General features: G+C 40.3%; 1 protein-coding gene across 18 annotated transcripts in view; it reads left to right on the top strand.

Moving 5' to 3' along the window:
* The window catches only part of NEDD4L (NEDD4 like E3 ubiquitin protein ligase), a 356,789-nt gene that overhangs the window by 321,602 nt on the left and 22,679 nt on the right, over positions 1-12,508 (top strand). For all 18 annotated transcript variants that reach the window (XM_077135363.1, XM_077135365.1, XM_077135374.1 and 15 more), the window contains 4 exons: positions 4,895-4,960; positions 6,727-6,956; positions 8,396-8,517; positions 11,381-11,451. In XM_077135363.1, coding sequence (XP_076991478.1) covers positions 4,895-4,960; positions 6,727-6,956; positions 8,396-8,517; positions 11,381-11,451 — 489 coding nt within the window. The remainder of the gene's footprint in view (positions 1-4,894; positions 4,961-6,726; positions 6,957-8,395; positions 8,518-11,380; positions 11,452-12,508) is intronic.

The raw sequence follows: 12,508 nt of genomic DNA, 5'->3' as shown, positions 1-12,508 counted from the left end.
TCAATACCTACATTTACATTTTTAACCAACGTGTTTGATTTACGGTCAGAAGTGATCACTTTCTCCTCTGCTCTCCTCCTGGGTAATAAAACGACTTCGTTGTTCTGTAACGCTCCTCTTCCCCTTCTCATGTTCCACGACCTTGTGGGCTAAATTTTAAAACTACCTTGTTTTTTACCTTTTCAAATAATTGAGCATTTTACTCCCCATTCTCCCCCCACCCCCAACAATCAACACTTATTTAGTCTTACCAATTTGTAAACAAATTTCTTTGCTCATCATTGGTTCTCTTTTTTTTTGTATGGGCAGGCACCAGGAAGACCACTTTTTCTGGGTTAAATTTTCTGCTTGGTGAAGATTAACCTCTAGTTTAATGGTTCCCAGAGTGGAGTTTGCAGAAATACAAACTTTGGGGTCCACCTCAGACCTACTGACTTGGCAGCTGTAGGCCTGGGCCAAGCGACATTGTTTTAGCCTGCCCTCTTGGATTCTGTTGCCCCCTCGTGTTTGAGAACCTCTGCTCCAACAGAGGTTTCATGAGAGTCTGAGAGTGGTCAACTCTCCTAGTCTTTGACTCGGGACATCTTGACTTCTCTATTAAGTGATACATCAGTTGCTTATCAAATTCTCATTTGACAGGTATTTTCGCTCAGTATTTTGGAGATATTCTTTCATATCTTCTGGCCTCTATAACTGATGATGAGACATTTGCTGTCGATCTCATTGTGAGTTCTGCATGAGTAAATCTGTCTTTTGTCTGGTTGAGTTGAGGTTTTTCTTAGTTCTTAGTGTCCTGCAGTTTTACTACCACATATCTAAGTGGATTTCTTTTTATGTATCCTGCTTTGGACTCATTGTGATTCTTCAATATGTAGATCCTGTCTTTGCTCAGTTCTGGAAAATTCTCAGCTGTTATTTCTTCATATATTGTATCTTTTCCATTCTTTCTGATAATCTATAACTCCTACTAGGTATTTGGTTCACTTTGACATGGTCTTATCTCTCAAATTCCCATCTGTTTTTCTTCACTGTACTTTGGTTCGTAACTCAGCTCTTCCAGTTAATTTTTCTTAAACTTTTTAAAATCTATTATTTATCGGTTTATTGTGTCTGTTATATCAGTTACTGTGTTTAATTACTCAATGTTCTACCTGGCCTTTTTAAACTTGCTTGATCTTTTTAGTTGTTGTTATTCTGTCCTATTCTTTCCTTTCATTTTTCTGTTCCTTCTGTCATCTCTCTATTCATTTTTAAAATACTCAATTTATAGCCTCTTTCAGACTGTTCTGTTATCTTGGGGTATTAAAGATCTACTATCTAAGGGTGTTAAATCTCCTGTTCATGTCTGTAGATCCTCCTTAATGGTAGTTTATTGCCTAGTTTGGTTTATATTTTTTACATGTGTGAGCTCATCTTCATTTTCTTTTCCTTTGGGGCTTTGCTAAGCCCTGACCTATGTTTAATGTTGACTTCTTAGCTTGGGTTCAAGCATCCAAAAGTTCTATAACTGTGGACCTCACACTCACTTTGGTGCAGACCTGGAGTATGGATTTATTACAGGTCTGTTTCTTTTTGTTTTTTTCCCACTTATGGTCCTGGACAGAAGGTAAGCTTCTTTGCAACTGCCCTGGGCTGGTGGGTAGCATTCTTTTGTCCCCTTTTCAGGCGTTAGGTTTTAAGCAGGTACCCTGTCCTGGACTCGGGTCATACAGGACGCAGACCAAGTTCTCCACCCCCAAGGATGAAGACCCAAGCCCAAGTAGCTGTATCTCGGTTCAGTGCCTACTCCCTTCTCTAATTGTGAGTCTTTGTGTTCAACCAGTACCTAGAGTTTCTCTCTCTTTTTCCCCAAGCTTTAAAAATATCCATTATAAGTTGGTTCAGGATTTCTACATGTTTATGGGGAAAGGGCACCTTTTCTATAGCAGCTCAATGCAGCATTCCTGTAAGTCAGTATGCTCTCTATATTACAAACATTGTTGCTGAAGCATTTGAGTACTGTCCGTGCCTGCTGCTCTAATGAATGCTATCTCGTGTTTTTGTAACACTTTGAACTTTTCTAAGAACTTTATAATCGTCTAATTTGAACTCACAGCAATCCCCTCAGGAAGGTTGGGCAGGTGTTATTAGCCCAATTTTCTCAGAAGCTCAGAAAAGCTAATTGTGTCGCCAAAAGTCCCAGCAAGTGTCAGGATCCATTCTGGATCCCAGGAGTGCCAGCATCACTGCCCTTTTCTTGGTGAGCTTCAGCCTTTCTCCCCAGAGAGCTTCAGTATCAGCTGGCAATGACGATGTGAAGACATTTAGAACTGACCTGCACAACGTCAGGTTTTCATTTTGTACAGCAAAGAAAGCATATTTAATACAGAGCAAGAGTGCTTCAATCAACAGACATTTTAATTTTCCAGATGAACTTATTTTACAAGTTAAATTGTACTGAAGAATATAGGATGCCGTGTTTTTGAGAGAGCAGTTAATCTGGTCTGTGCAATATAAGATGTGTTCTCTGCAGAGGCTCCACTATGTGAAGGCCTTTGTCCTTATAAGTTGTTGGAATCCCTTTAGGCGGAGAATATAAAGACTTTTTTCTTATTCCATCATAAAAACTACCTCTAGAAAGAAAAGATAATAAGCACTGGGGGAGGATAATAATTTTTCAACTTCTGTGCCTCATTCCCTAGAAGAAGAAAGACCAGAAATATCTCAGCATCTCATTTCCACCCACATCTCGTCAGCAGCTGCCAGGTTACAGGTCAGAACAGGGACTGGATATCATGGGCTGTGGGCAACATTTTGAACTATGTTCCTTGGGAATCTTGTCATTTAAAACAGTCAAACCTGTGTATGGCTGTTTTCCACATTTGGGGATGGGGGGAACAACATCAGAATAATTGCTGGGAATCACAGAGTCTTGAACGTGGAAGAGCCTTAAAGTTCATCTATTCAAATCCTTTTATTTAACGGTGAAGAAATTCCAGAGTGGAGAGCTTATGTCTCCGAGCTGGCTGGTAATAGAGTCTGCATGAGAATTCAAGTCTTATAAAGGCAGCATGAAATAACGAAAGGAAATGATTTCTTCTTAGTTATCCTCAATCACATCAGCCAAATGCTTACCCTACTTGGGACTCTGCACTCATCCTTCCTGCCTTGATCTGGTCCCACCTCTCACCCTGGGTTTCTGCTCTAGTGTCCCCTCCTCAGAGTGGCCTACCCTGTCCCTGCATATAAAGTAGCCCCCTGGGACTACTCTATCACTTTTTTCCTGACAGCACTTACCACAGTTTATTCATGTTTTTCTTATTGCCCATTACTTACAGTAGCTTGTGAGCTCCAATGGGAAGTTGGGAAAGAAAACTTACAGTTTATATACCATTATTTCACTAGCACTCAAAACGTCTGGAACTTAATAAGTGCTCAAGAAATGCCTGTTGAATGAATGAGAAAGTGAACCACCAAGGAAGGAATAAACAAACTAGATAGGAAATCGTGGTTTATAATGGGCCGTCATATTGGTAGAACAGTAACACAGAATGTCTTTATTGGCTTAAGCCAAAACATTACAACATTTTCCTTATTTTGTAGGTTGTCAAATAATTAACAAACTTTCAACCTCGTCTAGAATCAGAATTCAGACATGAGTATGTCAGACTAGAAACTGTCCGGAATAAATAGGTGTGTAGTTAAATCTAGTGAAAGTCAAATAATGACTGGCTTAAGAAGAGACTAAGAATTATTATCTTTTTTTTTAATATTCTTAAGAAATTGAGATACATAAATGTAATGTCTTTATTGCTCCTAAATTTTAAAACAAAACACTGATATGATGCTTGTTTTCCATAACATCGGTTGTTTTGGTTTGGGATTAGTTGTTATGTGTGTAATCATGCCTTAAATAAATATGTGAAAGAGGGAAGGTTTTCTTTCAGGTCAAGGATAAGAAAATGAAGATGTAAGGTTTGGAGTCTGGAGACATTCCACTAAGGAGCTGTGTATTTTATTAACTTATCCCAAAAGGATATCAGCGGAAATATTCCCTGTCCGAATTTACACTATTCACTAAAAAAGCAATGAGTTGTTTTGAACATAAGCCTATCACATTTATGTTCATGTGTTTGCAAAAGCCAATTCATTTTTCTTCATTAAAAAAATGGTGAGATTGTAAAATCGCCTAAAGTTTTGGCTCTGATACTCAAATAGTGCAAGTTACTTTACAGCATAGTAAGTAACAAATTAGATGGTTAATTAAAAGTATTGTTACTTTGCCTGAAGAGATACCAGACTTCTTAAAAATAATTAACTCAGATACTAAGCTTTCCCCCATGTTATCAGCATTTTACCGTATAGATAAGGCATTTGAGATTTAAAGACACTCAGTACCTCGCCCAGGACCACTAGTTAATATTAATATTAATATTTACCTTCTGAATTCAAGTAAACCTACAAGACTGTAGGCTCACTGGCCTTTCTGCTCATTGCTTTTCCTCCAAAGATTTTTAAGACACTATTAGACTTTCTCTAAATGACAAATATCATAGCCAGTAATTCTTATCTAAGCTACCAAAAAAAGAGAGAGAAAGTGGGAGAGAAACAGATTACGCCCTGACTCATATTCAGACAAAAGTCATAGGAAAATGTATTTAGTTTGTGTAGCATACCCTCTGTTTTTGTGAATATCAATGTGCTTGTTTTTAGGAGTAAGAGCCCCATCCAATGCTTGTTTGCCTAATCAGTTTTAGGACTTTTGCATGTACTATGTAGACATGTTTATTATCCACGGACATTATGGAAAGTGAGAATTTATAGTCTGTGATTCATGAAATTCTGTATTGGCTCAATATCCTAAAACTTCAAATAAATTGTCTGCATTACCTGTATCTATAAATTTGTCTTCCAGGCCGTTCCCTACTCCAGAGAATTTAAGCAGAAATATGACTACTTTAGGAAGAAATTAAAGAAACCCGTGAGTAATCGTGTCTCCCCAAAATACCATCTCAGTCATTTGTAAGTTACCAAAGTTACTTCAGTTGTTTGTCACTTTTATCTGTAAATTAAAACTATTACCTCCCTTTTTCACTTACTTTGAACAACCAGTATTTTCCATCTGAATTTTTTTTTACCAGAAATGGTAAGTGAAAATTAACACAGAATTACATATCCAATGATCCAAAATGATAATTTCTTATGTAATACATAAAAAGATAAAAATTATTTTTATTGGGTATAAGTCAGGACCCTAGTCAAAAGAATCTGGGAGCCCTGCACAATTGTTGAGGCCATCATATTAATAAAACCTGATCTTAGTTAGAACAATGTTCAAGTCCTTCTCTTTAAATTCAGAAGTATAGTTTTGTTTTGTTTGTTTTGTTTTGCATGGGCAGGCACTGGGAATCGGACCTGGGTCTCCGGCATGGCAGGCAAGAACTCTGTCTGCTGAGCCACCGTGGCCCACCCCAAAAGTGTAGTTTCAATGATAATATTTGGCTGTATTAGGACCAAACATAATTTTCGGATTAAAATTCTCACTACCAGTTTAAAATTGACTAACCCTATAAGATTTTTACAGGCAGTGTTTTAAATTCTGGCATTATATTTTCCACTCACCTCGTCCTCCCAAATTCTTTAACATGGCTTGTTTTACTTTCCAATTTCACTTCTGTGGTATACATTTTACCAGTTTTCTCCTCAGTGTGTTCGCTCAGTATTGTTGGACTTGTCGCCATTTCTTGGCCTCTGCCCATTGGGAAGAGGAGAATGTCAGGCACGGTTCAGATCATCCCAACCCACCTCTTCTCTGTCGTCATCTCCCCTCATCCACCCCCCTAGGCGATGCCTCAGAACCGCGCCTCGCTTTCTGGGCATCTGCTGTAGAAAACGTGCTGGGCTGCAGAAATCCACGAAGCATATGTCTGCCTCAAGGACTTCCCCCTTAGGGGTTCTATGATCTGACCCAACATCCTGACTATATTTGAAATGTCTCTTAGCCTTCCAAAGCTCAAAATTGAACATGTGAAATTCCCACCTGTTTCTCCATGACGCATCTGCATTTCCTCGAGTAGTAGGTGACAGCTTTCACTGTCTCTCACCCTAGAGGACATTCACTGTGAGGTCTTCTGTCTGGAAACTGACTCTGCACACCCATTTTGCAGCAAGGCCATCCCTGGCCCCGGTTTTTCCAAGAGGCACTTACAACCTCAGCCTTAGGCTTTTTACCTTCCAGTTTGACTGTGGGCTTTAGGATGCTTCCCCCAATCTTGGCATAATCAGAGCTCCATTCTCCATGGAAACAGAATTGATGTGCAGGCATCCTGAATCACATCTACCAAGTCGAAAATGGGCCCAGCCTGGCTAGGTAGGGATTATTGATGGGTTTGTATTACCTTGTTTTAAAGTCCCCTTCCTGAAACAGTAGAATTGACTGTTTCATTTTCAGTGGGTAAGTGCCCTACAGTTGTGTGAAAGGAAGACAAGACTATTTTTCTTTTACTTAGCATATTTAGAAGCATATGTTGTGGACTTGGCCCATGCCACTGCTTGTGGATGCTATCTGTCTCCTTTCTTGACATAGTGAGGTCTTCCATCTGTGTGGGGGGAACTCCTCAATTAGAACCATTCATCACTACTCGCTTATTTGAAGACTCTCATCATTTCTACCCTTTGTTGATTTTTTCGTTAGGAGCTAAGATATATATTCACATATAATGATGCCCTTTTTTTTCGTTTGTGTAGGCTGATATTCCAAATAGATTTGAAATGAAACTTCACAGAAATAACATATTTGAAGAATCCTATAGGCGAATCATGTCTGTGAAAAGACCAGATGTCCTGAAAGCAAGGCTGTGGATTGAATTTGAATCAGAGAAAGGTCTTGACTATGGGGGCGTGGCCAGAGAATGGTTCTTCCTACTGTCTAAGGAGATGTTTAATCCCTACTATGGACTCTTTGAGTACTCGGCAACGTAAGTAGATAGGGTCCATTCACAGTGTGTCCTCCTATTGAAATTGTTTTGTTCTTAATTGAGAGAATGAACAGCTCACTCATTTGAGATGAATTAATGCTATCAATTTCGGTTCCCCCACCCCCATCCCTTATAAGTCTAGAACGGGTTTCTGACTCTACATGGTGAAATAATGTACTCTGTGAATACTTAAAATTGATTCTTCTCTTGTCTGTTGAGTTCATGTCATTGAAATTTGAAATCTGTTCAGTAATTATGGTAAGGAACAAGAGGCAATTTTCATTCGTAATGTTATGTTAATCCAAGAGGAGAATTTGTCATGTCAGAATTCAGAGAGAGGAGTTATTTTATGAATAAGAACAGTTTATAAAAGCATGCTACTTAAAATCAACTATGAGGACTTTGAGGACCCATGCTTCAGAACATAAAAGGTCATGACCTAGCAAGGAAATAACCACCATTCTTCCCCCTTGCATTAGGAATTCACCAAGGACAGGCATGGAAACAGAGACAGATTCAATTACTTTCTCAGCAAACAGTGGCTACTCACAGGGCCAGCCATTCCTCCTCTAAAGGCTTAGGCTACACCTTAGCCCTGGCAGAATAGTTGCTGACCTTGCTGAGAGGCAGCTAACATCAGTCCAGCCCTGTGCTCTAAGGGGACTGGGGTATCCCACATCTTCCAGATATAGGCTAATTTGGCAGGCAGACTCAATTCCGCCTTCTCAGTTGCTCTAGCCAAGAATGGCTCAACATGTTTTTTGTTGTTACCGAGTCCTGTGAGAAAGCCCATCAGGATAGGGAGGCCTGATAGCCTCACCTGCCACCCATATTCCCAAAGATTTCTCCTGGAGGAATCCATCTGTGGAGCCCAGTTTAATAACCACTGATCCTTGTGATTTGATACCAAAGAAGGACAGTTGGATGCATCTAAGCATCTTGAGGTTTGTGTTATTGAGACCCTGCTGCAATGCCTCAGAGGCCTTTGTGGTGATGGTTGAGCTGGTGATGTATGAGCTGGACCATGGGTTTGGCCTATAGGGCAAATCTTATATCCCCAAACCAAAAACTTCTCAAAGGAAGTAGTTATCCTTCGTCACATAGGCAACTCACATCATTAGGAAGGTCTTCGTAGCCTCTTTGTTTTGTGGAGTTCCTAATCTTCTCTGGTTATTTGGTTGAACCGTAGGAAATTGACATTTTTGTAGGCAAAAATAGTCAAGCATCCCAAGTTTCTTCTGGTTTAACTTAACTCGTAGGGCTTATGTATCAGCTCTGTTGCCAGTCATAGAAAGAGGCTGGGTCATGGTGAGTCGAATTCTCAAGCTTGCCACTTTTCCCATCAGGTGAGTGACAGGTGGCAAAGAAAAATTCACGTTCTTGCCTTTCTTATTTAAGACCTTTATTGGGTTTTTCTTCTCTCTCTTGCTCCCCCAAAGGGATAACTACACACTTCAAATCAATCCCAATTCAGGCCTCTGTAATGAAGATCATTTGTCCTATTTCACTTTTATTGGAAGAGTTGCTGGTTTGGCAGTATTCCATGGGAAACTCTTAGATGGTAAGTTATTCAAACGTCTTGAACTAATAAAAATAGGCCAGTGCTGTTTGTCATTCCCTGTTGGTGTCTTATCTTTTATTCAGAGGGTTTTGACAAAAGCTTCACTGGTTCTCTGTAATTCATTAAATTATATTTATGTTTCCCCCATAATGGAGATGTTTTTCTCTGATGCCATCTTAATTTGGGCACTGAAGACACTTTCTACATGTAATTTTAAAAAATGGGGAGAAAAAAAGCTCAAGTTCAAGGTATAGAACATTCTGTATTTATTCATTTTTTCATGGTTTTTAGAATAACTTTTCTTTTGTGAGAGCTAGGTTTGGTAACAGATGGAAAAGTTCATTGAAACATTAATTGAAATATTCTAATCCATCCCATATCCTGCTGTTGTTCTATTTGTCCCCAAATTATAATTTTTTTTAAATGTGAAAAGGCCATAAATAATATCAAACAACATTATAATTCATTAGAATCACTGCTGGAACAGATGACACAAAATAATTACATTCTAATGTAGAGCATATAAGTCATAGATTTTCAAGGTAAGCAATCAAACCTACTAGGCTATTTTGATGGCCTTAGATTAGAGACTTCTTGTGCATTTGGTCATTTCAAAGTCAAGCCCTTAAGAGAAAACTACAGATATCATCAGTGAGGAAAGAGAATCAGAAATATTTTTGAGGAATTTGGGAGTGAAATGGTTGAGGGTAGTAACAGTTGAGATTTACTTTGCAGTTATTGTAGAGAGAGAGATTTCCAGGGGAGTTATGTTAATTGCATTTTTAGAAACTTAGCTACTCCAATAAATAATTGATGTGCCATTTGTGCTTTTTCCTTTAATATATTTTTACTGTTAATTGCTGGCTGATTTTTATCCTCTAATTTCAACATATTCTTTTTGATGGGGGCAACAAACCTCTTTTTTTCTGAAACAAAGAAAATTTCTCTCTACCTCCCTGTATAGATAGATGGATGGAGTGTAAATGTATTTTAATTTCCAACATTGGGGTCATACTATGGATTATTTCAGCCTGTTCAAATTCAGTTCAGACTTTTTAGAAGGTCAGTTTATTCAGCTTCTGCCAAAGAAGAAGACACTGTTAGTTGCTGCAGGGGAGTATAGAGAAGTAAAAGACATGGTCCTGACTGCAGTGCACTTCCATTCTAGTGGGAAAGGGAGAAAACAGAATCACAATTACACATTGCAAACAGAAAGGAATCCATTGAGTCGCCAAATAAAGTGCTTTGGCTAGAGAGTCAGGGAGTGCTTTACCGGGATTAGCCACATCTTCAGCATGGGGAGGGTCCCAGCACCCAGAGACTGAGATTATTTCAGAAAAGAGAGGGCTGACCACAGTCAAAGCTCTGTGGAAGGAGTATGGATGGTGCAGGGATGAATGGAGAAGCACAGAGACTGTTCAGGTGGTCCAAGCAGAAGATGGTGGCAGGCCCAAGGTGCCCCCATAGATTTGTGGTCAGGAATGTCTTAAAAATGCAAATGCTCTGCAGGCAGAGCATCTACATGCCACATAGCTAACCACCCCTACCTGCCCCCTTTGGTCAGCTTCATCTTTTTCACCCTCCCTATGTACTGAGTCTCTAAGCTTAGGTCTGCATTGAGCCCCAGAAATCAGAAAATACTGCAGAGAATTGATGACTCATTAGTTCTTGGGAAATAGGTGAGAGTGGAAGACTGGGGGACCAGCTGCAGGAGCCAGGTCTGCAGATACCAGTGTCTGAGTGAGGAGGGCTGTGATGTTGACCTTGCCTTTGGACAAGGTGAACTGAAAAGTCCCCGCAGGCTGCCTGTGTGGTGATGGACTCATCTTCACCACCTTTGCCTTACTCAGGCCTTCACCATCTCTCACCTGGAAGATTACACAGGCTTAGTTCCAGTTTATCCCCTTCCTATTCTTTCTCCCCATCACTGCCCAGGCAATAATTCTGAAATACAGGTGGAATTTTCACCTAGCATTTCATTGTCTCCCTGCTGCCCTCAGACAGAAGTCCTAGCCCTCTGGGACCATATGCTAGCTGGGTGTCCCAGTCCCTTCTCTGGCCTCTCCTCCCCCAGGACACCTTACACTTCTGCCCAGTCATACTGCCAAGGAGGACACAGCAGTTCCTCTGTTGAGTACCCTTTTCTCCCCCGTTCACATGCTTTATTTGTTCTGCACACTCCTGCTTGGCCTGAAAGCTCATTTTAACCAGTTCTAAGCGCACAGCTCAGTGGAATTACATTTATAGTGTTACGCTGCCATCATCATCATCTATGACCAAGACTTTTTTATCCCTCTGAACAGAAACTCTGTGCCCGTGAAGCAGTAACTCCCTAACCCCACCCACCCACCATGTGCCATCCCTTAGCCCCTGCTGCATGCTGATCTAGTTTCTGTCTCTATGAACTTGCGAATTCTAGATGTTTCATATAAGTAGAAGCATATGTAATTTGTCCTTTAGCTTCCGGCTTATTTCACTCGGCACAATGTTTTCATGTCCATAGGGTCACATGTATCAGAACGTCATTCCTTTTTAATGTCTGAATATCACTCAGCTGTGTGGCTAGATCACATTTTGTTAATCCATTCATCTGTTGATGGACATCTGGGTTGTTTCTACCTCCCAAAAACCCTTTTTTGAGTCCTTTCTGCTATACGCTCCTCTGTTGGTCCAGCTGCCTTCCCTCGGACCCCAGCTTTGACCTGCCCCTTGTCCACCCTCTCCTGCGCTGCTCTGGAAGCTCCTCGATGGTCCTGTCTTGGCCTTGCATTCTGATGAAGTCACGTTAATCTTTTGTTTCATGCTCTGGTGCACAACAGTATGAAAGGTTTTGGAACTAACTGCTGTTTTCACCCTCTTTTAGGTTTCTTCATTAGACCGTTTTACAAAATGATGTTAGGAAAGCAGATAACTCTGAACGACATGGAGTCTGTGGTGAGTAAACCAGTCACATCACAGAGTACTCGGGCCATTTGGAAAGATATTTGAGACCATGTTTGTACCATGTTGGTTTTCACGGGTGATGAAATTCAGCATGATGGAACAGGGAATATTTAATTGTTTTGATAAGTTCTTTGAGCTCCCTTAATTTTTTGAAGAAACAAATCATTGCTCACATTTCCTAGGGTAAGTATACCTCAATCTCACTTCCAGCTGCTTACCAGGCATAAGACCTGTTTGAACAAATTAAATCCAAGAGAAATCTGGAGACCTCACTGTAGCCAGGGTTTCCGTCCAAAGCTGCTAATACTGAACTGTTTCCTGCCCTCGTGAAAATGACAGTGGTGAAAGGCCAGAACAGTAGACAAAAGGAAGACTAAAGACCCACTCCCTAGACTCTACGTGTAAGCAGCCACTACCATGTAGGGGAGAGATAAAACTCCTTAGAAAATTGATTGCTGGGAGGAGTTCAGGAAAAGCAATTTGGTTTTTCAAGGAGCATTTAATTTATTCCCTTTATCTCAGCTGACTGTTTTAAAATTGAAAGGATTTTCTACAAAAACAAAATCAGAAGCTCTTTTCATAATATGCTTTTTGCTTCTGTTTTTGTTTTCATTTAATGTCCCCACACCACGTACCTCCACAGTGTGGGTGGGTGTGCCCAGTACTGACACACTCATGCACAGGGCCACAGGGAATCCTCTCTGTCTGTCCAGAATCTCTGCAGCCCTGCTTGCACGTGTGGTCACTGACCTGAAAGCTCCTGCATCCCCTCAGCCTTGCAGGGAGTCCAACAGCGTCTCTTATACAGCCGAGTACTTGAGCCCTGTTCTCAGTCCTTATCAGCACTGACTCCTGTGTCTCTCTGCTTATTGTTACTCTAAGAAAATACTTTTATCTTCTTTCAGGATGCTAACTGCTTCTGAATCTAGTCAGTTGGCTTTCTCAACCATGGGAGGGTTGGTATAAAACCAGCACACCAGTCTCAAATGTCTTTTGGCTTTCACCTCTTTATGCTTTTAGGTTTTTATTACTGTATAAGGAAGAAGCT

This window comes from Tamandua tetradactyla, chromosome 18, assembly GCF_023851605.1.
Source record: "Tamandua tetradactyla isolate mTamTet1 chromosome 18, mTamTet1.pri, whole genome shotgun sequence".
Taxonomy (NCBI): Eukaryota; Metazoa; Chordata; class Mammalia; order Pilosa; family Myrmecophagidae; genus Tamandua; species Tamandua tetradactyla.
Note: the sequence above shows the minus strand (reverse complement) of the source record. Positions and strands in the feature narration are given on the sequence as shown.